This window comes from Talpa europaea (assembly GCF_964194135.1).
Source record: "Talpa europaea genome assembly, chromosome: 7".
Taxonomy (NCBI): Eukaryota; Metazoa; Chordata; class Mammalia; order Eulipotyphla; family Talpidae; genus Talpa; species Talpa europaea.
The window spans coordinates 118758957-118785787 of NC_140074.1; the positions used below are offsets into that span (position 1 = coordinate 118758957).

The 26831-nt window shown below is 52.8% G+C and overlaps 2 protein-coding genes across 2 annotated transcripts in view; one reads left to right on the forward strand and one right to left on the reverse strand.

Annotated features, from left to right (window-relative positions):
• GRB7 (growth factor receptor bound protein 7) lies at nt 1-3933 on the forward strand (the record flags this gene model as incomplete). The annotated part of the gene is made up of 14 exons (XM_084238534.1): nt 1-219; nt 310-463; nt 622-778; nt 903-1024; nt 1126-1203; nt 1536-1673; nt 2001-2111; nt 2295-2393; nt 2651-2731; nt 2824-2940; nt 3114-3174; nt 3302-3389; nt 3492-3585; nt 3787-3933. The coding sequence occupies exons 1-14, from the start codon at nt 68-70 to the stop codon at nt 3931-3933; spliced, it is 1599 nt and encodes a 532-aa protein (XP_084094660.1). The 5' UTR covers nt 1-67.
• A 14016-nt stretch (nt 3934-17949) lies between these two features.
• Nucleotides 17950-26831, reverse strand: part of IKZF3 (IKAROS family zinc finger 3) — a gene marked incomplete at both ends in the record, with an annotated part of 66599 nt that continues 57717 nt past the window's right edge. Inside the window, 1 exon segment of the mRNA XM_084237978.1 lies at nt 17950-18647. Within this exon segment, the coding sequence (XP_084094104.1) occupies nt 17950-18647 (698 nt within the window).

Sequence of the window (26831 nt, forward strand, 5' to 3'; positions counted from 1 at the left end):
TGGCTTCTGCCCCCACGACAGGGGCACAGAGCAGCCACATTCAGTACCCCCTTCTCCCTCAGATGTCATGGAGCTGGGCCTGTCTCCACCTCATCTCAGCAGCTCCCCAGAAGACCTGTACCTGGCCCCCGGATCCCCTCCTGGGACTCCCCCATCTCCCGATGCCCCTCTGCCTGGGGAGGTTAAGAGATCTCAGCCTCTGCCAATTCCAGCCAGCAGGTACAGTGGGTGATGTGGCAGCGGGGGCTGTGGGGGTCAGCAGGGTAATACACAGAAGCTTGCAGCCTACTCCTTCCTCTCTGACCACAGGAAACTTCTTCGAGAGGAGGAGCTTCGGGCATCCTCTCTACCTTCCATCCCCAACCCCTTCCCAGAGCTCTGCAGTCCTCCTTCACAGACCCCGATTCTCGGGGGGTCCTCCGGTGCAAGGGGTCTTCACCCCCGCGATGCCAGCCGCCCCCATGTAAGTCACCCTGGAAAAGAGAAGGCAATGATGTGGGGGTGCTCGAGGACTGGGGTGTTTCTGTGGAGGTGGTGGGGGGCTTGGTCAGGCATCCTGGAGGGTGTACGGCAGAAGAAGAGAAAGAACCACCTGTGACATCTGTATTTCCTGGGGTGCAGGTGATAAAGGTGTACAGTGAAGATGGGGCCTGCCGGTCGGTGGAGGTGGCGGCGGGCGCCACGGCTCGCTACGTGTGTGAAATGCTGGTGCAGCGAGCTCACGCCCTGAGTGATGAGAACTGGGGGCTGGTGGAGTGTCACCCCCATCTAGCCTTGGGTGAGTTGGGGTGCAGAGAGCGGCCCAGGCCAGGAGGCAATTCTTTCCCTCTTAATTAGACAGGTGGCTCAGCTGGAGGCCTGACTGGTCTCCAGTGACTCCTGCTTTTTGTCCTTGACCCCAGAGCGGGGCTTGGAGGACCATGAGTCCGTGGTGGAAGTGCAGGCTGCCTGGCCCATTGGTGGAGACAGCCGCTTCGTCTTCCGGAAAAACTTCGCCAAATACGAACTTTTCAAGAGCTCCCCAGTGAGTATGTGTGGTGGGGGTGCAGGGAGTCTGGGCCCTGGGACACCCTGATTCTCAGCTTGCACCCTCAGTCCCTGACTTCTGGCTCCTTCCTTTGTCAGCACTCCCTGTTCCCAGAAAAGATGATCTCCAGCTGTCTTGATGCACACACAGACATATCCCATGAAGACTTTATCCAGGTGAGGGGATCCCCTGCAGTTCAGGCATATTGAGGGTTTCCAGGATCACACGTTGCTTCTTGGCCTCGCGCCTTCTGCGGTGGCAGAAGGAGCCCAGTGCAGCGCTGTCACTGCAGACCTGTCGGTTTCCTGCCTGAGTGTCAGTTTCTTTACCTGTTAAGTGGGGACAATAAGTACATGTGGAATCTCTTGTGACAAAGGCGAAGGTGTTTGCATGAACGTGTATACACACCTACGTATACATGCATATGTACATGTGTGCATATGTCTCTGTGTCTGTGTATCTGTCCCCCCATGCCTCTTACCCTTTCTCTGATCTTCTCTGGCCTCAGAACTTCCTGAATGCTGGCAGCTTCCCGGAGATCCAGGGCTTCCTGCAGCTGCGGGGGTCGGGACGCAAGCTTTGGAAACGCTTCTTCTGTTTCCTGCGCCGGTCTGGCCTCTACTACTCCACCAAGGGCACCTCCAAGGTGAGGTCCTGAGGGTGACAGCCCCAGTCCCTGGGATACCCCATATCCAGTCCTTCTAAGAGTTGCCCCTTTGCTGTTGGAACTTCTGGACCTTCCCCTGTGCCCTGAGCCCCCCATCTCCTCTTTCCCGCCCAGATGACCTGCCCCAGGAGTTAGCAGTGGGAAAGCAAGTGAACTGAGTACAAGTCCTAGCTCTGCTTTTATTTGCTGTGTGGCCTGAGGCTCTTCTTTGTTCCTCTGGGCCTGAAGTCTCTCCAGTTGCTATAGAAAGGGGAATATTAGAGGGATAGGGTCAGTCTGGACCAACGCCCACTCACTCTTGCTCAGGATCCAAGGCACCTACAGTACGTGGCAGATGTGAATGAGTCCAATGTGTACATGGTGACCCAGGGCCGCAAGCTCTACGGGATGCCCACAGAGTTTGGGTTCTGTATAAAGGTAAATGTTCTGACATGGCCTGGAGGGTGTGGGAGGTACTCAGGCCCCAGGATCCTACCTGGGGCTTCTGGGCTCCACCTCGGACACCCAGACTCCATGCACCCTGCCCTGCCTTGTGGAGGTGGGAGGCAGATACCTGGTTCTTGAGGCAGATCTGGGAGCAGCACTTTCCTCTTCCCCTAGCCCAACAAGCTTCGAAATGGCCACAAGGGGCTTCGCATCTTCTGCAGTGAGGATGAGCAGAGCCGCACCTGCTGGTTAGCTGCCTTCCGCCTCTTCAAGGTGAGGCCCCAGGACTGGCGTGGGACCCATGATATGAGGGGGACGTTATAGTTCTAGAAATGTGTGTGTGTGTGGGTGGGGGTGTTACTCCAGTTTTGCTCTCTCAGAACCCCTGGCCTAAGGCTGACACCTCAAGAAGTTTATTTTCCAAGGGAGTCACTGCTTTGCTCATGGGGAGGCCTGGTCTGAGGGGGTGTCGCAGCCCAGCCCCTAGACCCACATGACCTCAGGTCTCTCTCTCTCCTTCCCCCCTCCAGTATGGGGTGCAGCTGTATAAGAACTATCAGCAGGCACAGTCTCGCCACCTGCGCCCATCTTGTGTGGGGTCTCCGCCCTTGGTAAGTGTATGTGGGGGTGGTAGGTGGGGGTGGGCCCCCAGGCCATACTTGGGCCTTTTTTGACCACACCACACCCCCTTTCTTACCCACAGAGGAGTGTCTCAGATAACACCCTGGTGGCCATGGACTTCTCCGGCCATGCTGGGCGTGTCATCGAGAACCCCCGGGAAGCTCTGAGTGCAGCCCTGGAGGAGGCCCAGGCCTGGAGGGTGAGGGGCCTGCGCCCATCTGCATGTTTGTATTGGGGATCTTCTCTCCATATGGCTTCCCTGGAGTGGGAGGGAGAAAGAGAGGGGTGAGGGAGGTCCCCAGCTCTTCATTCTCGAGGGGCCAGGTCACACCCCAGCCACACCCTGACCATCCTGACCCTACTGTTCTGCAGAAAAAGACCAACCACCGACTCAGCCTGCCCACGCCATGCTCAGGCACGAGCCTCAGCGCAGGTGGGTGAGGACCCAGCCTTCCTGGGCGCAGGGGCTCTTGGGGCATCTCTGAGTGTTCCAGGTGGGGGAGGTCAATATGGCCGTCCCCTCCCCGGAGTGACTGTCCATCTGTCTCCCCCCACCCTAGCCATCCACCGCACCCAACCTTGGTTCCATGGACGTATTTCCCGAGAGGAAAGCCAGCGGCTCATAGGGCAGCAGGGCCTGGTAGACGGGTAAGGGCCAGGCTGGGCAGGGAAGCAGACCCAGGGGCAAGCGAGACGCCGGACTACGTGCAGCCGTGTGTCCTTGGGTGATGTTGCCCTGTCTGTTGGCAGCTTGTTCCTGGTCCGAGAGAGCCAGCGGAACCCACAGGGCTTTGTCCTCTCTTTGTGCCACCTGCAGAAAGTTAAACATTATCTTATCCTGCCGGTGAGTAAGCTCCTCCCGCCCTGAGCCCCGGGTTCCCACAGTGGGGACACAGGACCCCCAGATCCCCGGTCCTAGCGGGTCTGGGGTCTTCTCTCCCCTTTTTCCCGGCACAAGTAATGAGGGCCTTAGCCCTGGGCCGGGAGGCAGCTCCTGAAGCCTGGTGCCCCGCCCTGACTTCCACCCCCTCTGGTCATGCCCCAGAGCGAGGAGGAAGGCCGCCTCTACTTCAGCATGGACGAAGGCCAGACTCGCTTCACCGACCTGTTGCAACTCGTGGAGTTCCACCAGCTGAACCGTGGCATCCTGCCGTGCGTGCTGCGCCACTGCTGCACCCGAGTGGCCCTTTGACCCCACAGCTGCAGGCTCAGGCTTCAGGCTGTCCACTGCCCACTCTGCTCACGGAGTGGACTCATGGGTGCAGAAGATGGGAACAGGGTCTTGAATAATTGGAGGGCTCCCTTACTCCAGTCTTCTCCTCTGTTCTTGGCCTCCCTCAGGCAGAATGTGTCTCCATGCCTCTCCTCAAGGGAGGGCACTCGGGGTGGCCTTCTCCCTTTCAAGGAGCTCCTGGGCACCGCTCAGGGGCAGGGCATTATGGGAGAAATGGGGGAAGCCCATGTGGGCTTATGCCCGCACTTTGTATAGATTGAGAGGCCAGTTGATGTGCTGTTTTATACTAATGACAATAAAGATTATTTTTTGATACAGCTGTGTGTCCTGTGTGGCAAGCTGTGGCTAGCTGGAGCAGGAAGGGCACAGGGGAGGTGCCTGATGGACTGCGGCCACACTCTGGCAGCCCAGCTGTTTCTTGAAAGAAGAGGTAGTCTGGGTCATCTGTGAGTCTCCAGTGCCCAGAATGCGCCCTAGCCCGTAGTGGGTGTCCATAATTGCTTGTTAAATGAATGAGAGGACGAGGGACTGTCACCCCATCATCCAGGTGACAAGACCTAAAGCTATGGAGGTATGACGCTAACAAGGTCTGGACCTGGAGCTGAGTCAGACAGACTCCTTGTCTGCAATGCCCGGCCGGCTGGTGGGATAATGAGTTCCTGACAGACATGGGGGATGTGGCCACTGCCATGACCAAGATACAAGGCCCATTACTTCCCACAAGTCCCTGTGCCCCACAGGTCACCCTCTCCCTGTGCCCCAACTCCAGATTTGTTTTGTGTCCTCAGGGGCCCTCCCTCCAGAAAGCCAGATCAACAGAACCCTACAGCTTCACCCCTCGGAGTCTGGCTCTCCCTTCCACCCACCTTTCAGCATCCAGAGTGGTCTTTCCAAATTAGGAATCTGTCCACTCCCTTGTGCCTCCACTTAAGCCCAGGCAGGCCCTACAGCATCTGGTCTCTGCCTACTGCCCATACCAGACTGTTTTTGTCTAAAAAGGTTTTTTTAGGGCCTCCCCGGTGGCACAGCGGTTGAGCGCTGGGTTGCGAAGCTGCCCGCAGCCTCTGCGGCGCCGGTTCGATCCCCGGCTGCTCCCCGGCCACCAGAGGAGGGTCCCGCATGGCACGCAGACCTCTCCTGCCGCCCGCTGCTCCCCTCAGCAGTGTGCTTCGGTCCTTCTGCCTGCTCTGCTCCCCGCTCTGGCTCTGGTGAGCTCTCTCACCCTCCCGTGCTTCTGACTGTACCCAGTGCATGTATAAACAAAAACAAACAAATAAACAAATAAATAAACATGCCTCTATTAAAAAAAATAATAAAATAAAATAAAAAGGTTTTTTTAAAGGGCCTCCCCTGGTGGCACGGCGGTTGAGTGCTGGGCTGTGAAGCTGCCCACAGCCTCTGCAGCACAGGTTAGATCCCTGGCCAATGGCGAAGGTCCCACATGGTGCGCAGACCTCCCCTGCCGCGCCCGCTGTTCCCCTCAGCAGTGTGTTTCGTCAGTCTGCCTGTTCTGTTCCCTGCTCTGGCTCTGGTGAATCCTCTCACCCTCCTGCACTTCTGACTATACACTGCTGAGGGATGCAGCTGAGGGGAGCAGCCGGCGGCAGGAGAGGTCTGCGCACCATGCGGGACCCTCCTCCAGTAGCCGGGGAGCATCCGGGGATCGAACCGGCGCCGCAGAGGCAGGCAGCTTCGCAACCCCAGCGCTCAACCACTGCGCCACCGGGGAGGCCCAGTATTGCTTTTAAATAACTATGAGGTTAAGGCAGAGGCTGAGGGCATAGTCCCGGCTGGCCGTCAGTTGAAGCTGGTGAGGGATATAGGGATTCATTAAATTATTTTCTACTTTTGTATATGCTTGAAATTTCTATAACTTTTAAAATGGAAAACCTCTCCCAAATCTTTGAGATTGGGCCTAAGGTTAAAGGACCCCATTTTGTGGGTGAGGAGGTTGGTGGCTCAGGGAGCAGAACTGCCACATGTTATAAGTGGGGCACCCGGGCTTGCACCCAAACAGAGGACCTGGTTGGCCATTCTGCCCTTGACCGGCTGACTCCCAGGTGGGATTCCTAAGCTGCAGTGGGAGCCGCTTTGGCTGTAGGGTGGTCCTGGCCGGGAAGGGCCCTCCGTTCTTTCCAGCCTAGTCTCTGCAGCCCTGGTCTGCTGGGCAGTTGTCCTGAGGTGACCTTGAGAAGGACCAGCCACCATGTCAGCCCCAAGGCCAGGCTTGGCAGTGCCGGCAACCACTTGTGACCAAGGCCCCCCTAATCTCAGCTGATCTGTGGTTGGGGACCTTGGAGCCAGGCCTGTCAGACAGAGTGGGCAGAGATGTCTCATCCACTCTGGAACCTTCTGTGCATTTACCCTGAAGATTGACTCTTCCTGCAGCCCAGGTGTGAGAGGAGTGCCACCGGCTGTGGCTCCTAGAAGTGGCCCATTACCTATCTCTGGCTGCTCCCTGGCCTTGCCTGAGCTGGCTGCTGTTGGGGACAACTCCAAGCTCTGGGTGCTGGGGTTCAGGCTGCAGTGAGGGTGAAGGGGACAGAGTGAATCATGTCTTAAGCATGTCCAGGGACTTAGATTGCACAGAACCAGGACCCAGTGTCCCCTCACAGCCTGAGGCACTGGATAGAGGACAGAATCCTGTCAACCAGCGGATCAGTTTATGAGCTCTGTTCTGCTTCCATTTTACAAATTGGAAATTGAGGCGCAAAGAGTGACCCACCTGAAGTCATAATTAGGCCTTACAGACCATCTTGTAACTTATGTTCCCCCCATCCCCCGCCTTCTCAGTGCTGGACACTGAAGGGATCCCCCTGGGCTGCTGGGGGCCCTTAGCAGGGACTGACTCAGCTCTTAGCTGGACGTCCTTGGTGAGTGGCTGAGATCTCTGACTTCTTGGAAGAGAGGCAGCAGCTGACAGTGTAGGGGACAGGGGTCCCTTGAGGCCAACTCACAGAGGGGCAGGGGGCTCATGGAGGCCAGATAGCAGAAGGGACTGGCCAGGACGCTGCAGCGCTGTCTACTGGAAGTTTGTGGTGATGAGGGATCTGGGTGGCCGGGAGGGAGGCAGGGGCCTTGTGGTGAAGGGGCTGGAGACTCAGACACTTTAAGTGACTGCATTTGATTATAAAAATCAGACACGCTGGGCCTCCCTGGTGACGCAGCGGTTGAGCACTGGACTGTGAAGCTGCCCGCAGCCTCTGCAGTGCCAGTTCGATCCCCGGCCGCTGGCGAGGGTCCCACATGGTACGCAGACCTCTCCTGCCGCCCGCTGCTCCCCTCAGCAGTGTACTTCGGTCCTTCTGCCTGCTCTGCACCCCGCTCTGGCTCTGGTGAATTCTCTCACCCTCCTGCGCTTCTGACTGTACCCAGTGCTTATATAAATAAATAAATAAATAAATAAATAAATAAATAAATAAATAAATAAATAGACATGCTTATTAATAACATTTTTTAAAAAATCAGTAAATAACTTTAGGGAAAGAAGAAAATCCCTCATAATCTCCCCATGCCAAGAAGGACCCAGGGATTGAGAGAGCAGGTGAGTCAAGGCATACCACCCCGGGGGGCTGGCCCTGTAGGGCCCCAGAATCAGACACCAGCTCCTGGGGCTCGCATGGCTGGTGGGAGCCTGGGGCCAGGGTACATCACCATCCTTGGCAGCACCTGAGGCATGTAGGAGGGTATGGCCGGGGTTGGCCTCCTTATCTGCTAAAGTATGGAGGGCAATGAGGGCTGGTGCCAACTTTCTGGGCTCTGGGAACCAGTGGATTTGATTCTAGAAGAGCCCATCTCCTGGGTAGTGCATCCCAACAAAGCCCTGGCCATTCAGGATCCCCCTCTCCCAGACATCCTGTGCAGTGAAATCTCCTAAGCCTCCAAGTTCATGGATGGAGGGCCTCCTCGTGCAGGCCTGAGGGTTCACTGTGAGTCAGTGACCCTGCCTGGCTCCTTCCTGCCCCCAGTGCCAGGCACTGTGTGGAGGGAGGGAGGAGAGCCCAAGGCCATCTGGAAGGACCCTTTCTTCTGAACTGTCAACATAAGCAGTTTATAACTGTTTCCTGGAGTCCAAAGGGTTCAGCAGGGCTTAGGTGGGGGTTGGGTGGGGGCAGCACTGCCATTTTACCTGGGAGTTCAGCTTCACAGCGTATTTGGAAAAGAAACTTCAAGTGCTGATACTGATCTGGTCCAGCAGACAGAAAGGGGGTCCAGAGAGGTCAGGGGTTGCACAATGGCTGGGTCCCTGGCAGTCCGCATTCCTGTCTGGTGCTGTGGTCCTGAAATCTGTCTCACTGCTTGGGAGTGAGGTGCACAGTGGTTTGCAGAGACCAGGGACTCTTCCAGCTTGTGGGAGGGGGGAGGGGATGGGGTGGGAGAGGAGCAAGATGAGGATGTTGCAGACTAGAGTCAAGAGCCATAGGAGAGTAGGTGATCCTGGGGCTGAGGCTGGTCGCAGGAGCCATGCAGGGTAGTGGGGTTTCTCTCTGGGCTGAGTAGGATTGTGCTCTACCTGACTCTAATGACGTCTGGAACTCAGTACCACCTCAGTTGAGCTGCGATGGTGTCTGGTGCCCCTTCGCAGGGCTGCATCTACTCCAAGGGAGGGACAACTTTTTCTTTGCTCAGCACCTGGGGGGTGGAGGGGTGGCTGCTTAAGGTGGAGTTAGATGTTTTCAAGGTAAGCAGTTTCTTCTTACTTTATCTTGGGCGTGACTTTGGAGAGACAGAGAGATTGGCAGGCTCAAGCCACTCCTTTGGGGTCTCCCTAGGGTCTGGGTAATGGAGTGGGCCCTGTGACCTTGGAGTTCTAGGGGGAGCTGAATGCAGGGAGCGAATGGACCGCCTGCACCCCCACAGTCCTACAGCCAATGTATATATTGTGCTCGAGCTCCAGGACATGGTAGAGTGGGCATTCCTACCCGACACACCCCAAATTTCCAAAGGATGGGGTCTTCTTTCCCCAGACTTGGCTCACTTGGTTCCCTTTTCCCAAGCTGAGCCACCCAGACCCACACGTGCGAGGGAAGGGCCGGCAGGGTGAGCAGGGCAAGCTCTCAGTCAGGTGAGGCTGCGGGAGGAGTGACTCTGCACCTGAGACACCGCAGCCGCCTGGGCTCCGCGGCACGCGCGGAAGGCGAGCGCGCTCCCAGCCCCTTCCGTTTCCCCGCTCACCCTTCCCCGACCGCGCGCTGCCGGTGCCCACGGACCACCAGCCCGGGGGTGCTTTGGGCCCGGGCTCCACAGCGCCCCTCCCCCGCTGTGGCAGGAAGGCCCGGCCGCCTCGCCAGGGGGCGCGCTTCGGGGCGCGCTTCGCGTCCGAGCCGTCGGTGCCGGGGCCCGCGGGGGGGCTCCCGGAGGCCACCGCCAGGAGCCCGCCGCGGGGGAAGGTTTCGTGCGCTCTCCGTAGCGAATCGGCGGGCTGGGTGGAGACCAGACGCCTGGGGAGAGACCTGAGCTCCGCCCCCAAGTGTCGCGGGGCGTCCGGGGGCGAAGGCCGGGCAGGACCTGCGTGGGCGCGCCGGGCGCGGGTCCCGGGGCCGCCCGGTGCCTCCCGTCGGCGCGGCCGGCGCAGCCGCGCGGCTGCAGTGACACCCAGCGGCCGTGGCGGGCAGTGCAGGCGCCGCTCACGCGCTCCCGGCGTTGAGCAGAAGCCGGCGCCTCTCGAGGTTCCCACTCGTGGTTACCCGCGGGCACCCCCGGGAGAGAAGGCCGCGCTGAGCCGACTGCCCCGCGGCGCACTTCCCCTTCCCCGCCCCCAGCTCTTCCCCCGCCGGCGCCCCGGCGCTGGGAGATCCTGCAGGGCTGCAGTGCCCGGAAGGGCGGGGCGGGGCGCAGAGCAGCGGCGCTGGGCTGTGACCCCCGGCAGTTTCACTTCTGGATCCTGCCCCGTGTGCTGGGAGAGTACCTGGGGTGGGGGTGGAGGGGGACCCACGGGTGTGCCCAGGTCCAGCGCTTGGGAGGAGTTTTTAACTTTTGGGGTGTCACGCGACCCACGCCTTCCTCCATTTTCCACCCCCACCCCCCAAGGGTTCCACTCCAAGTCCTCGGGGCTGCTGCTCCTCCCCAGCAGCCACCGCCTCCGCGGGGGCTGCCGACCCCCGGAGAGGCCCCGAGCGGCGTGGGCGGCTGGAGGAGCGAGCTGTGAAGCCGCAGGCAGGGGTTAGGCTGCGGGCTGCTGAGACGCCCGAGCTGTTTCTCAGAAGTGCAGCTGCCCCTCCCCTCACACCCCCCTCAGCTCCCACCTAGCTCAGCGCTGCACCCCTGCCCCCCTTCTCCCCGCTGCTCTTTCCTCTCCCAGGCACCCCCAACCTGGGAATAGGGTGTCTGTACGCACAACTAAGAGACGTTTCTGGGAGAGGAGGGACCCTGAGTTCAGCCCCAGCCTCTGCGCCAGCGCCCACCTGCAGAGTCTCCCCGACCCCCTCCCGGGGCTGGCCTGCTGGGAATGTCATCCACACTTACAGAAAGTGACCACTTGGGCCATCATCACCCTGGCTCCAGCGCCTGAGGGCCGTGGGGTGGGGAGAGAAAAGCGGGAGCAGGACCTTCTTGCTAGTTCTTGACCTGGTGGCAGCCGCGAGCTTGCGGCCCGCCTGAGTTCTGGCTGGAAGCAACTGCAGAGATGCTGCTCCAGGGACAGATCCAGGCCCAGGGGCCGAAAGCAGGTGCTGGGTCAGGCTAGAGCACCTGGGCTGAGACTGTGACCCAGGAGTCCCAGTGCTCAGCTGAGGTCCGCATTGCTTTATTGAGGCTTCAGAAACTTCTAGGTGCATCGACTGCCTGCTTTCCCCCAAACAGACACGATTCTAGGGAGGGCATTGGGAGAGAGGTGGGGCTGCTGAGAATGTAATTCCACTGGGGGTGGGATGGGGTTAAGCTGGTAGAAGGATAAGCCTGGGGGAGGAGGTGGCATCTGCACCCCCATTTCCCATCCACCAGCCGCCCCAAGGGCTGTGGTTTATTTGACTAGGCAGCTCTTCTGGGCCAGGAGGGCTGGGGGGCTGCAGGGGGAAGCAAGCTGATGGGAAAAGGCTGTTCTGGGGCGTCTTCTCCTGCCCCTCCCCCCCAGTCCTGGGGAAAGGGGGCAATTTATATCACCCACAGGCCCTCTACCCTCTGTTCTTTCCACTGCAGTGCCCTTTCCTTGGGTATGTTCATGTTATTCTGGGGGAAGGTCTGTTATTTTGGGGGGAAGGGAGGCAGCTGCCTACTTCACAGGTCAAGACAGAGTTAAAAACAAAACCACAGCAAATTCAACACCCCGTGTCCTTGAGGGACTTTCCATGACACCTTCCTCCCCCCTTCTCCCCCAAGCCAGGGAGTACCTCCCTAGAGGGCCTCCCCACCCCAGGTGCAGTGACTCTGAGCTTTATGCAAACAACCGTCTGACCAGGAATACTCTGCAGCCAGAGCCGGCCCAGTGCATCCTCCACCATCCCTCAGCTTCCAGGCCTTCCCAAAAGTCTCACCTCCACTCTTCCTCAGGCTGGGGACTCTAGGGGACGGGACAAATGGGGCAGGGAGTGCATCCTTGTTCCCCTGCCTGCCCTTGGGTGGCAGTTGCCTGCAGGTGGAGGTTTGGGCACCACAGCCTGTGTTTATGGCCTGGTTGTGTTGAGGGATGGGGGAGGGGCAGAGATGGTGCAGGTGTGGGGTGCACTTTACCACCAGGCCCACCACTCCCTAAAGGATCAGACTAATTCCTAAGAATTAGGAACATAAGCTAGCCCTCAGGCTGCATGACCCTTCAGCCTCAACCCCAGCACTGGGCAGTGGCAGCGCTCTCTCCCTGCCTGCCAATACCTACGGCAAGGGCACTGAGTCTCCTTTCTCCCTAAGCTGCTCCTGCTTTGGGCAGGGAGTGAAGGGGTCGGCCACATGCCATTCTCTGCGAGGCTGAAAGTCAGATACCAAGAGGCCATTTTTGAATGCATGGAATGTTCTATACAAAGGCAGGCTGCTGTGCCATTTCTTTCCCTGCCTCTAGTATTGAAAACTGCAAACCTGTTGGAGGCCCTCAAAACAGTCGCGGGTGAGGGTGGGGTGCTGCATGTAGTATAAGCAAAAGCTGCCATCAACCTGAGCCCAGGTTTGTTAGGCCTAACTTCACCAGTTGTTTTGAATGAGACTGATTCCCTGTCCCCGCTCCCCACCTTACTACCCACCACATTAGCTTTGGGCCTCCAAGTACCCAAAGGCTGTATTTAACACAGCAACTTGAGATTCCCAGTGTGGGTGCTGAGAACCCAGAGATGAGAAAGTCAGGTCTTGCCTATCTTTTAGGAAGAATCCCTTTTGAGAGGGAGGGTGGTGTGGGGTCTTGGAACTGGGGGACACAGGGTTCTCCTACGTGCCCCCTTAGTAAACCAAGGGCCAGTGGGTCCACTGAGATCCCTGAGGGCCAGCAGCAGGGCACTCTGGCAGGCACAGCAAGGCTGGGGGAGATGATTTATCTTGGTGATAGTTCCTTTTATCTTGGTACTTGGGCTTGAAGAAATAGCCATAGGGGCTAAATTAAGAAACTGTTCCTCGAGGCAGAATTAAACCCTTCCATTTTCTGACAGCACTAACTACAAATGATAGGCATGCACAATGACTAATTTTAAACACACCATTTTTTTTTTATTTTTCAGTGTAAAAAAATCAAACATAATAAAGAAGCCTTAAGACTATGTTTTTGAGGCGAGGCTGCACTCACTCGTGAAGGGTTCTGGGAAGGTGAGCTTGGCTACATCTCAGAAGCTGATGAGTCTTTACAGAGCATTAGGACACTTTCCAGTCCACATGGCTGGAGTCCAAGTAAACCTCTAGAGGAGTGGAGAGGGGCGAGAGGGGCGGCCACTGCTGGGCAGGGGCATTTCTGAGAAACCAGGAAGGGAAGGAGAGAGCTGTGAGCACAGGCTGTGTGTCAAAACCACTCTCTGGGCTGCCTCCCTCACTCCTGGTGGGAAGACCGCCCTGAGCCCCAAACCACGTTCCTTCCTCCCCCCCGTCATTCTGCAGACAAGGGCCATCCACAGACCACACGTGTGGTGGCTTTGGCAACCAGAAATTAAAAATAAGCTGTTTTTCCAGTAGCCAAAATGATCCCTCACCAAAGCTCATCGACTGAGAACCTGAGCGTGCAAAGCCGCAGTCTGGGTGAAGGGATGTCTGCTTTTCAAATGACCTGCTAATTCTTTGCAACCCACAGTAACTTGGTTTCTGTGAACCCACAGAAGCAGGCCCACCAAAAGGGCCTTGTCTGCTAATCTGGAAAAGTCCTCGTATAAATGAGTCACTGGCAGTGGGATCAGTCATTTTGAAGGCTGCCCCATTTTCCAAACCTGTAAAAATGTCTGTTCTTAGTCTCTCTGGGAGAGGAAACAGCGGGGCTGCTTTTACATTTGGAATATGAAGTGGGCCTCACAGATAGGTGGCATGGGCCCGGGAGAAGGCCCTCTGGCTTTCTGGAGCGGGTCAGTGGAAGGGAGTGGGCAAGGAATGAATGGGTGAGGGCTTCTAAGATGGCGCAGGTGCAAAGCTGTGCTGCACTGCTGTGAGGTATCTATAGCAGGTGCATAACTCACATGGGTTCTAGGGTCCAGCATATTCTTTACTCCTATTAGAACATGAAGGAAACTGCTAGAGATCACTTGCTTCCACTGGCCACTGAATCTCTAGTACAGTCTGAGTATTTTTCATGTTTTAAAACCCACATACAGTACATAGAGTGGAAAATTTGCAACTGTTCAACATAATTTTACTCCCCCCCCATCCCCACCCACACCCTGGTAGAGAAAAAAGGCAACATTACCCCATAGACAAAATTACATAAAACCTCACTACATACTTGGGAGGTAGATATTGTTATGTCCTTACTTCTTTTTTTTTTTTTTTAAATCAAAACATTAACATTCCAGTTTCAAATAACAACTGTATCAATCTGTAAGACAGTCCACTATTGGGATGTAATACAGCATTCAGAGGAATTTACTTCCCACTTGTTCAAAGTGCAAACACCTGTGTGGGGGAACAATGTAACAGCTCAGTAAAGAGAGGTACAGTCTTAAGAGATAAGCTCACACAAGTTTAAAGCCTACATTTCTTTCTCTTCCGAGTGAGTCCACGGTCCTTAGAGGCATAGGTCCCCGACCCGGGCTTCACGGTGAGCCTCAGGACTGGTGAGTTATGCAGCCTTAAGAGAGGAGAGCTCCTACAGGGGCCCGGGTTTAGCCGTTGGCTTCAGGCCAATGTTGTTCTTTTTACAGGCACTTAAATCCCAAATCATTCTGCTTTTTTGCCTATAGAGAGTGTCTGCACTGTTTTCTGTCTGAGCACTACCTTCCTTTTTTTGTTTTTTACTGTCTATCTCTTATCTCCTGCTGTACAATCTGGTGTTATTTTCCAGGACAGAATTTTCATCATTCATTTTCTCTCCTTGAGCTCACCAGTTCTCATTTCAAGTCTTTGTGGGAGAACTTGAAATCTCTGCGGTCTCAAATCTTGAGTGTCCTAGACTTTCCAAATCTCCAGTAGAGACCAACATACCTATTCTCAGTGGGGTACATGTTACTGTTAGGACTTTACACATTGAACGTTCCCTTTTGATCATACTGCGTTGGGATAGGTACCGAAGGTACTGCTTTTTTCCTTACAGAAGTCTAAACTTCAGTTAGCAGCGGTGGGGGGAAGCAGAGGAAGAAAGTGAGCATAGTGATACAGAGGCTACTTGGAAAAATTTCACATCGATGTGAGATTAACACAGTGTTTCAACCAAGTAAAATTTTGTTTTTTAAACATTTCTTTTGCAATAGAAATCTGAGTTCATTTTCTATCTGGGACACTGTGAGTATGGGCCTAGCAAAATGTTAAGTGCTGTGTTTAAAAGGTGGGAAATTTTGTCACTGGGAAAGTCAGCAGCTGAGTCAGAACAGCTCAGAGTGGGGAACAAAGCATAAAATTAGCCAGCTTATCCTTGTTGAGGCAAATATCTTTTTGGGAGAACAACTTAAAGACTGGTGGATTTATTAATATCTTCTTTCCACTGGTGGTGGAGGGGGAGGCACTGGGGGGAGAGGGGATGCGTCTATTTTCTGCCAATATGAAATACCATTACATAGCGACAGGGGACATTTGGAAAGCCAGTTAGTTCCCTTCCATTTCCATCCTTAGCCCAGTTCTGTCACCTTGGCTGCCAGGGAACTTGTCCTGGGTTTGGCTGGCCATGGTTTGAGGCCTCCTGGGTTGGGGTGGGAGGCCTGCCTAATAAGTGGGACTCTGGGTGGGAAAGTAAATGTGCTGGCTGAGGCTACTACAAGACTTCCCTATCCAGCAGGGTCAGATGGGAATCCTGACCTGCCCTTCTCTCTAGGCCTCCTGCTAAGATTCTCCCTCACTGTTGTTCAGTCTAAGGACTGCCTACAGGAGGAGGTATTTACCTCGGTGGGGTAGCCACTGCCTACCTCCTGGTGCAACTTAAAGGTTTAAGAATGGAGTTTCTACTACAAATTTTCTTTGGGCCTGATGTGCCCCCATCTCGGCTCAGAATGCTAAAGAGAAGTGCAGCCTTGGTGAAAGGTCACCCCTCTCAGAAGACTGACTTGAGAAGAACAAAAAGCATTCGGCAAATCCACTGGGCGCGGGCAAGTTGAGGGGCACAGCAACAAAGCATCCCCAGGGTGGCGGGATGAGCCTCAGTTTCAGTCTTCAAGGGCAAAAGTTGGTCTCTTCAGCAGAGATTTTCCCTCTGATGGGGTGGAAGTGCTGCGTCCCTAGCTTTCTTTCCTGCTAACCCTTGCTTCCAAATCCTCTTCCTTTTGTTCCCCTGAAGAGTCAACAGGATGTGTGAATTTCAAGAATATAATAAGCTCCTTTTCCACAGTGGATGGGAGCAACCTGGCCTAGCTGGAGTCTCGAGTTACAGAAATGCAGCAAGGAGCTGAAGACCGCACACCAACAGACATCCAGCCAGTTAGCTGAAATCTCAAATCGTGTTGGGATCGTTGCCTTGGAATTTCACATCTTTTTTCCTGAGACAGGCGCCATGCTGTAAAGAAGGAGAAGCCATTTATGGGGGTCTGAGGTGGAACATTTTAATGACGGGCAGCATGTGAAGGAGCCACGTTTGAGTCGAATGCGTATGTTCTTTCAAAGTAGCAAGACAGAGAAAACACCAACCAGCAGGAATTTGGGGTTCTTGGCTCTGGTAGAAGTGTTCACAAACTCATTCTAAGTTTGCTAACAGGCTTCATGAAATGGTCCCTGGAAGCAGAATTTATTTTCCCTGACACAAGTGCTTAAAAGGGGGGAAAGGTTTTGGCGAACAGCTGCAGGTGCCAGTTTGTGTGTACACTTTGGGGCAAGATCAAAACACCTTCCTGTTTTTTGTTCCTCTCCACCATCCTCTTCACATTTACAGTTCAGTGGTTAAAGGAAAAACTTAACACTACCCTTTACCACAGAAAGGTGAAAGATATTCATGTACATGCTCTTCTGCTTATACCTGTGCAATAAGGTTTAAAATATAACTGTGGTTGCTGCAGAATCACAGACATTTAAAGCTGGAAGGGACCTAAGAGAACATCTAAATCCTACTCTTATTCTATGGTTGAGGAAACTTAGTTTTAAGAGCGAAGTGGCTGTCCAAAGTCATACAGCCAATCAGTGGCAGATATGGAATTAGCAGGAAGATTCTGTGACCCCCATTCCAGTGCTAATTTTACAAATCTTACTAGTACTGCACAGTCCCCACAATTAATGGTAAAAATGGCTGATGGATACACAGAACCAAGAGCAGAATTTTGGGAATTTTGGGGGAACACAGCAGCTTCATTTAAAATGGGGAGGAGATCCCAATTTACCTGGTCAAGGAGAACCTGTCGGTAGAGGGGCTCCACTCTTCACCCCATCATGAAGCTCAGCTCTCATCTAAATACCACCCGGGGTGTCTACCTGATTCCTGTCCAATAAGAAGGGGAGACTAAGTCATACTTTTTTGGATTTTTTTTTTTTTTTGGTATTTTGTCAAAAAAAAAAAAATCACTGGCAAGTTTGCCTTGGGTCTGCACAGCAAGACTCCATGAAGAAGACTGAGGATTTCCAGGTAGCTTGGTTTTCTCCCCTGCTGGTGCTGCAAAGCGCTCCCCCCCGGCACCCCCACCCCAGTCCTGCTCTCCCGCCTCTATCACAGGGAAGGATGTCATGTCCACAGCGGACCACTTCGCGAGTGTCCATGAAGGGCTTGCCTTAAAACCATCAGTCCTTCTGCACAGAACTTCTATAGTCGACTGGCTTCATCCAAAGCAGTTTTTAACTGGAGAAGGGAGGCGAGCGGGTAGGAGCACAAGTGGCAGCGGCTTTGGCTTTTTTCTTGTTCTTTTTTCTTTTTTTCTTTTGGCTTATATGATAAACATGATGCGCAGAGAATGGGGTCTTCAGTTATCGCTAACATACTCATTTCATGGCTGTTCTTTGCCTCACTATGAGGCTGCCATGTGGGAAGGGCAGAGTCTATCTGAACCCTTCAGTCTTGTGTCAGGCACACAGGGGAAAGGCTTCCCAGCAAGGCCGGCTGGTCGGCTCTGCACTGTGAACCTGGACATGCCACCAAAAGGCTTTTAGACACGTGGCGGGGGCGTCTGAGAAAGGACACCTCGGGGGGCTCGGCCTGGGCTCTTCCACCCGCCACAGCTCGAAGGCAGGCCCGTCCTGCTGCTGTAGGGCAGTGGCCAAACACGAGACTGGCTCTTAAACGTCATAAAATTCAAGTCCCTGGTGGCAAAACAAAGTTTCACAACAGTAAGAGCTCGATATATCAGCAAACAACTTCTGGGCGAGGCGGTGTGTCTCCGGCTGCTGGGGGGACAGGCCCAGCGGCGCCGGAGATGGTGTGGAAGGGAGTTAGGAGCTGAGTCTGTCTGGGGCGGGCTTTGCTAGGTGGGGACATCAGTGGCTAAAAAAACAATGTCGCTGGCGCGGGGCCAGTCTCCTTCACTTCAGCATGGCCCGGTGCTCGCCCCTGGCTATGTGGGACGAGAACTCATACCGGTCGTGGCTCCGGTAGCCGCACATGTTACACTCGAATGGGTCGCGGAAGCCGTGGCAGCCCATGTGGATGGTGAACATCACGTAATCCAGGAAGAGGACCCGACAGTGGTCGCAGCGGTACACATCCATCACCTCCCCCTCTTTGCTGATCACTTTGATGGAGTCTCTCGGGCAGATGGGCGGGGGCTTGAGGAGTTCATAGGCGCGGGGGGCCTCCTTCAGGAGGGGCATCCCGTTGCGGGCCCGCGGCGGGATCATGTGGTTCTGCTGGTAGAGGTGGCTCTGCCGGTCTTCGTGGTTGCTATCCGTGTCTGTGGAGTCGTGGCCGCTGTTGTTGGGGGACAGGCCTCTCTCAGAGGGCAGGCTCTTCTCTGGCAGGTGGAGGTTCTTCTTTTCTAGGTCCTGAGGGGCCCCGTTTGGCATCTCGGCGCGAGTGAGGGCGATGGGGTACAGGCTGCTGATCACCGGGACCATCTCGGAGGTGGGGGCGGGCGGCGTCTGCACCAGGGGGCGCAGGGCCTCGGCCCCGAGATAGCTGATGGCGTTGTTGATGGCTTGGTCCATCATTCGGGTCTGTATGATCTCGTTCTCTTTCTCGTACACGTAGCTGGAATTATAGTCAAAGCAGTGGCGCTTCTCTCCTAGAACAAGTGAAAGACAGGGTCACAAAAGGAACGACGGGAAGGCGGAGGCTCTGTGGGCATATTTCCAGGGTGCCTGGAAAGTGAGGAAGGACATGTTGCTCCCTCAAGGACACCCGGCCGGGGCAGCCCAGTTCACGCAGGGCAGCAGGACAGCGGGTTTGGACCTGCTGATAAGGGAAGCCTGCAGGCAAGAGTCAGACGTGACTAAGTCGAGGCTCTAATGTGAGTTGTTTCCATGGCTCCTCTGGGAGCTCTGGAGAAAAAGGAGGGGAACACTAGGATGGGCCGAGGGGTGCTGGGTGGGGCCGCTCCTGTGTACCAGCCTTGCATGTCTACGGGTCCTGAGCAATTCAGACACGAGCAATTCCCAAACTCCTATTTTACTTGTTATTTTCTGCTTGTAAGGAGGACCTAAGTGCTGCAAAAAACTGGGGATGCTCTGCAACAGGTCTTGAAGCTTCTTTTTTTTTTTTAAAAGATTTATTTATTTATTTATTCAAGCACTGGGTACAGTCAGAAGCGCGGGAGGGTGAAAGGATTCACCAGGGCCAGAGCGGAGAGCAGAACAGGCGGACAGATGAAATACACTGCTGAGGGGAGCAGCGGGCAGCAGGAGAGGTCCGCTGCGCCATGTGGGACCCTCGCCGGCAGCCGGGGATCGAACCGGCGCTGCAGAGGCTGCGGGCAGCCTCACAGCCCAGCGCTCAACCGCTGCGCCACTGGGGAGGCCCGTCTTGAAGCTTCTTAAGTAGTTACAGAGGTAGAAAAAATAGCCCCGCGAATTCCAACTTACCACTCCCAAACACAAAGAGAGTCAAACACAGAAAGTTTTAGAGAAGCTTTCATGAGGAAAGCGCGTGACCTCTGTGCCTTTCGTAGAGTGTGTTGTTCTTTTGCTTGGGAAAAAAAAAATGTGTCATTGATACAAATGTGATCATGAGGACCTGTCTCAGACTTAACTGAAAATTTTATTTACTGTCACCCTCTCCTGCTTCTCATGTCAAATGGCTGAGAAATATTGAGGAAAAGAGAGTTTAGCCACCTTTGGCGTGTGTGGGTGTGTGTTAGAAAACAGAGGCTCTCTGGTCAATAGGAAGGCAGGAGAGGGTCTGGGAGGAGTGCAGGCATGCCCGGGACTAAGCGGTTACCTCACGCACTCAGAGAGGTAAGAAGTGTGTCCTAATTGAGGGAGGCACATGCATGAAGGCAGAGGGCTGGGACCACACAGGCCCGAGCAGGGAGGAGAGCACCCTATGGGGAAGTGTGAAATAAAGTTGCTCCAATTTCACTTACTCCCTCAAAGTCTGCACATCCACACTCCAGGTGGCTGAGAGCATGGACTCTAGAGTAGACGGACTGGGTCTGGCTCTGGTTCCCCACTCACTAGTTGCATGGCCTTGGCCAAGTTACTCAACCTGTCTAGTCAGCCCTGTCTCTTGCTTGGTGTCCTCAAGTGAAATGGGAATAATAACTGGACCACTGGTAAGCACTTAGAATGGTGCCTAGCACATAGAAAGCATTTGGCAAATGCTATGGCTTTTGTTTTGTCTGAACTGGCTTGCATCTAGTTTCTTTCCTGGGCTAAATTTGGTTTTTAAGGAAACTTTATATCATTAGCATAAATGGAAAACCAGAATCACCGGCCACAAATAGAAGGTAACCATGAAAAATAAAGACAACAAAACAAAACAATTTATTAAATTGTGATCAGATGTTAGTGTGCGCACTTGGAGACAGAAACCCCCTCTTTCTTAAAAACAGAAATTAGTAAGTGTGAGATTAGTGATCTAGACAACTAACATAGAATTAAGTCTCAGTGTTTCTCCTTGGTATAATCAGGGAGACTGAAAGAGAATTAAAAGGAAAATAATTTTCCTGCTTGGTGGATCGAGGTTTTTAAATGCTCTGTGGGCCTCCTGGCACCATGCAGCCCCCACGCTCTGGAGACCAACCCTAGGTTGTGGGTAGGAACACACGACAAACTACTACCTGCCCTTGAGCCAGGGAGGCTTGTGGCCAAAAGGTTATTTTCAGGATATTAATGTATCAGCAATGTGTAAGGTGGACAGAAGAGGGAGAACTGAGTCTGACAGATCTGTTCTCATCAGATGGCTTTGCCCTTCATCCCTACCCTATAATGCCAACCCGATCATTTCTAGGCAAACACCTGAAAGAAAAACTATGCAAAGAAAAACACTGTCTCCTGATAATTCAATAAAAAGCAACAGAAAAGTAGACCTTTGCCCAAGTAATTCAGACTTCTTGTTTTCAACTTCCAGAATGGATGCGTCTTTGATCAAGGTTGTGTGGAAGAATGAGAATATGAAAGCCACAAATATTCACTCGCTGAAAGCGATACAGAAATGTCGAACTTTGGTTTCTTGGCCTTTTTCAAGGTTATTGATGAATTTCTGGTGTGACCAGCTCTACCCAACGCCCCATATACCAGCGGTCCCTGAGAATCTTTTTCTTGTCACCTAATAGAGTCTCTGGAAAGCTTCCAGGGCAGGCAGGCACATCACAAACTCTGCTTTTATCCTTTCTCCCAAGAGTCTGGGAGACTTACTTAACTGGCAGGCCTTCAACTCCATAGTCTACACTATCTGCAAGCCAGCATTGGAGAACAGCCCAGGGCTGAAGTTGTAAGAGGCAAAATGTGAAGAGGAAAATAACCTCCTGGATGAGTGGAAATGTGTGAGCAAGTGCTGTGGTTAACACAGACCACTGCTCATTGTCAAGAAGATGGGAGGGGAGCCTCGATCTTCACGTGCACACAACCGTGATCATCAGATCCCCTCATCTCTGAGTTACGGTAACTTGAGTAGAGCAGATGATTATCAGTCACCTGTAGACACGATGACTCAATGTGTATGAAACTCAGAAGAGGCAAGCTACAGTAATTGAAAAGCCATCAACTCACGTTTCTTTAGTAACACACTCATAAAAAAGGTTAGTCAAACCACAAGAGTGTAACTGCTTCCAAGCCTGCACGGAGCCTCTAGTCCAGCTTCTAGTCAAAATCACACCACACCTTTGAATGATTAATGGTAACAGCTTCAAGCTGAGTTAGAGGTTTTCTTCCAATGAAAATACAAAAGGCAACAGCAAGGTCTAAGAAAGCAATATCGCCTGACTGACCCATTTCCTACCTGCTATTCTTTTGAAAGGTGCCAGTCCCTAATACCCAGGCTTCAGTACCGAACTGAGCCATTACCCAGCCTGAACGGCTGCAACGCGGTGAGGGCACAGGGCTGTCGGCGTCTAACTGGGAAGCAGAGAATCACAGCTTGGAGCTAAGAAGGACTGTAAGTGAGCCTGTGGGTTCAGACCTCGGCCTTTGGGGTTGAGGAACAAGATCCACCCCTTCTAATCTGTTTACTTCTGATGGTTGTACTCAGTACCTAGCACCAATCCTTCTTTAGGAAACTATTTATTAACCCCCTACTGTACGCCCAGTGCTGTCCTGGGTACTTTACGTATTGTCTTTTTATTTATTTATTTTTTTTTTAAAGATTTTTTTTTTTAATAGAGGCATGTTTTTCTTTATTTGTTTGCTTGTTTGTTTTTTTGTTTTGTTTATACATGCACTGGGTACAGTCAGAGGCGTGGGAGGGTGAGAGAATTCACCAGAGCGGGGAGCAGAGCAGGCAGAAGGACCGAAGTACACTGCTGAGGGGAGCAGCGGGCGGCAGGAGAGGTCTGCGCACCATGTGGGACCCTCCTCCGGTGGCCGAGGAGCAGCTGGGGATTGAACCAGCGCCGCAGAGGCCGCGGGCAGCTTCGCAACCCAGCACTCTACCGCTGCGCCACCGGGGAGGCCCTACGTATTGTCTTTTTCAACCTAAGAGCAATGACCATCTCCTAGTCACATCAGGAACCAGGGTGGGGGCCTGGTGGTGCAGGGATTAAAGTCTCAGCACTATCAAGCTATCGCCAGCCACTTTGCCATGCATTCGATCCCTGCCCAGGGAGCTGCCCACATGGTGCAGCAGACCTCTCCTGTCTTGCCCACTGCTCCCCTCAGCAGCGTATTTCAGTAGATCTGCCTGTTCTGTTCCCCAGTCTGTCTCCAGTGAATCCTCTCAACCCTCCACACCTCTGGCCTGTACCCTAGTTCTTGTATGCATAAATAAATAAAAATAAATAAATCTTTAAAAAAAAATATGAGCAAGCTGATTGACTTTCCAGGGTCACCCAGCTGGTAAATGCAGAACCAGATTGCCACCCCAGGGCGAGAGAGCGCTGTGTGTGCCTTCGTGTTAATGGCTGCTTCCTGGCCCACAGTTGCCCAGGGCTGGACAATCCCACCCAGGACTTCAGCTTCTCTCCTGGGATGGTTCCCACAAGCCGTGGAGAAACAACTGTGCTTTGCTGTAGCACCTGCATTCAAGAAACAGCTAGGATGCCGAGAGTTGTGTGGTCTCTGTAAAGTCCCAGCAGAGTGCCCAGCAGAATGGCCTATAGAAACACTCAATAAGAGGTAGAGCTATTGTTCTAGACCTCACAGCGCTTTGAGGAATACAAGCATAACTGCAGTGCGATAGATCGCGGCATTTACACATCCTTTACAGCACACTCACCGCCACGTGGCAGAACAGTGTAGAGGGTAGGCAAGAGAGTGGAGAAAAATATGGACCACTTCTCAAACATGCCATGCAGGATGTGGGGCAAATATTAATCTATTCTTGCAAGTCTCCTTGTCATGAGGTGTGGCAGTGGTGGCGGCGGAGACAAAAAGCAGGTGGTTACACTTGCCTGAGAGCAGAGGGAGGCCGGTGCAGGGAGAGCACTGAGGGCTGTGGGGACACAGACCACATGTACTTCTAAGGGCAGATGTGAGGAGGGCGTTCCAGACAGGCATCACGGAAAGAACAATTACACAGAGGCGGGAAAGTATTACATAGAAGGGAGAGTATTCTTTGTGGCTGAATTAAAGGATTAGTTGGTTGAACTGGTAAACTTGGAGAAGGTAAGTTGGAGACAGATGGCGAAAGGCTCAGGAGGCCTGGTGGTTTGGCCTTTATTCCAATGGGGAGTCACTGAAAGTTTTTATTGAAGAGGGGGAGAAAGAGCATTTGAACTGTAGGAAAACAACACAAGCCCAATGTTGCAGCCATCGCGATGGGGTAATGGGACATATTCTGGATTTCAAGCCTTTGGGTTTCTTCAAGAGACGATAGGCTGCTGCCTTCATGCAAGTGCATTATTGCTTTACCGCAAGCACATATCCAAAAAAGGCAGGTGAGCAGGGTGAATGGAATATTTGATGACGGTTTTGGCTCTGATCTCAATCTCATTGAGACTGAAGTGACTAACACTTCTTCCAGGGGGAGGCAAGCAGAGGGGAGCCGCAGAAAGGGGAGCAGGAGGGAGGAGCGAGAGCAGAGAGAGCTGTGGGGGTGGCAGTGAGGAAAACTGAGTTGGAGGCCACGGTTTCGGTGCCGTGGAAACCTGTGCCCCCTGGTGAGACGTGGCGGCCCTCTGGACGGCATCTGTCCTGGTGCAGTCATCAGGGGAAGACTTTTCTTTTCTTGAGGGACAAGGAGGCTCATCCTCAGGGCTTTTCTCCCATCAGCTGTCAGTGACCAGGTTCCTCCCCACCTGAGCCCCCACGCAGCAAGGGGTGGGCGCTGCTCTGAGTGACCTCCCGGGTCACTTTATAGACTCCGGTTCTGGCCCTGTCACCTTCCAGCTGTGTCCTCCTCTCTGATCCTCCTTCCCTCCCCGGTCACCGAACATCACGGAGCATCACCGGGTGGGTGAGAAGTGACAGACTCCTGTCGGCTCTGAAATGCCACGACTGTGTAAATGCCTGCAGGGGCATGGATGTCAGCCCTTTGGGCAAGGGGTGGGAGAAGATACTTTTTGCTTTTCAGAGAAAGGTATTAAAACTGCTTCCTGTCGCTCCTTTAGCCGAAGCAGACAACTTCTCACTAGTTACTTCACAGGGAAGAACTGACAGTGTTTGTTGAAGTGTCAAACCTCACCAACATCTTTACCTTGGAGGGCTGAGACCTTTTTCATGTTCTTTTCAACATGAAAACTCCCTTTAATAAAATAATACATAAATTAAAAAAAATAAGATGCTATGGTAACCACTTCGGTCTGAATAACACATCTGTTTTTGGAGAAAGAATGAAAATCAGAAAAAGAAATATGCAGAAATGTAGTCATTTTTCTCCTCCCTCCAGGAGAGAAATCTGGCCTCTATTTTGAGCCAAGTATTTGAAGATGGCCTACTTAGAAGCAGAATCGGACGAGTTTATCACAGGAGAATGAGACTCAGAGGAAGGACAGCCTCTGACAGGGCCAGGCCCTAAAAGAAAGGGCTTCCTGTCCTTTGAAAAGCACAACTAAGGAGAATTATCTTGATGATGTAAAGACGCTGATTTCTAATGAATGTGTGTCAACTGATTTCCCATTTTACAGGAAGTGATACAACATTTCTTGGAGAAATAGGGGGGAAGAAATGATTTCTTCCTCCTCCTTGGGCAATTTAATTTTATTCTTACTCTGCAACAGAGGGCTTTTTTTTTTTTTTTTTTTTTTTTTGCTTCGAAACACATTCAGGCTCAGTTCAATCCATCTCCCTTTCTCCATTCACCTCCAGTGGATGAAAATGTCAAATGCAGGCGATTGTCTCTTGCCTGCCAGGAAAGTTAACAGGCTGACCTGGTGGCAAAATATCACCTTCACCCTCACAGTTCAAGAGGTCAGGGGAGCCAAGGTGGGTCTGAGAGCCGTGCACTGTCAGCAAGGAGTACAGGGAGTGACTCATTCTTCCTTCACACTTTACCCGTTGCCATTTCCCTGGCAACTAAGTTTTTTTTTTCAGAAAATGGTGCGTTGGAGAGGAAATACAGGAGAGAAAAGAGGTGAGAAGGAGGGAAAACATGAGCCCCGTGTTTTCTATCACTTCATCCCGTGCACGGCACACGGTCACAAGGTCCCTCCATGATCCCCCTCCTATGACTCTCCTGGCACAAAGGTGATTCAGATAAATGAATGATTCAACGGGTTTCTTTTATTTAAGAAAAAATCTCTAAAACAAAGGCCCAGGAGAGAGGTGAGTGCCAGGAGGGAGATCAGAACAGCGCTCAGGAAGAATATCATGTCTCCTTGGCTCATGGATCTTACAGGGCCACTGTGACTGTCTGCACAATGAGTGAGTGGGTGGAAGAGTTCATAAACTAGCAGCAAAGTACTAAGTAAAATGTGTGAGTGCTGAACGAATGCAGCTGCTTTATGAATTCTCAGATTGAATGACATCACCCTAAAACAGATGAGGTGGTTCATAACATAAACACCATTTCTGTATCGCCTTGAGAAGGAAGTTGTCTGGTACATATTTGGGTTTATAAACACAAAGGGGCACTCGTAACTGCAGCTCTTCCAGCTCATCTCAGAGACTTGTGGACCTTTCCATCCCTTCACCCCCTCATCAGTCTCCTCCTTTCATAGATGAGCAAGTAGAGGCCCAGAAGCTTATGGGATTTGTCTAATCACCCAGGGTTAAGAAATGACTGAGCAAGAATCAGAGTCTGGGTCTTTCAGCTTCTAATCCAGGGCTCTTCCCACTGCATGATACTACGATTTACAAAAAAACAAAACAAAACAAAACAAAACAAAAAACAAAAAAAAACCACACCCAAAGCCAAAAAACAAAAACCCAAATTCCTCCAGTTTTTGGGGGCTCTGAAACCCCGAAGTGGCTACCCCAGCTCCATCAAGAGCTAACTCTACTGGTTTCCTGGGCTCTAGCACAGAGAATATGACGCTTCAGAAGACGAAAGAAATCAGCACCTATAAGATCCACATCTCCCATGAGCCTGGGGATGGAGGACAGAAAAAGCCTCTGCTCACAGTGGTAAGAAGGATCCCCGAGGCAACAGGCAAAATGGTCTGATGTGAACAAATGAAACGTGTTGTGTTTTTTTTTTTTTTTTTAATTGTTTTCACCCTCCCATTTCCAAGTTGTGTTTTAAACCTGTGAAAATAGCAAAGCAACTTTTATTTTACTCAGTCGGGTGTTAGCTCAGCTGTAAGAACTGTATACCTTCTCTCATATTTCAGTTTTGTTAGACCAAAATGAGTCAATTTACATTTTTCTTCTTGCTCATCTCTCCTGATGGGCCCTCTCATCAGCTTCAGTCATTCCCAGAGCCAAGACTTTCCCTATAC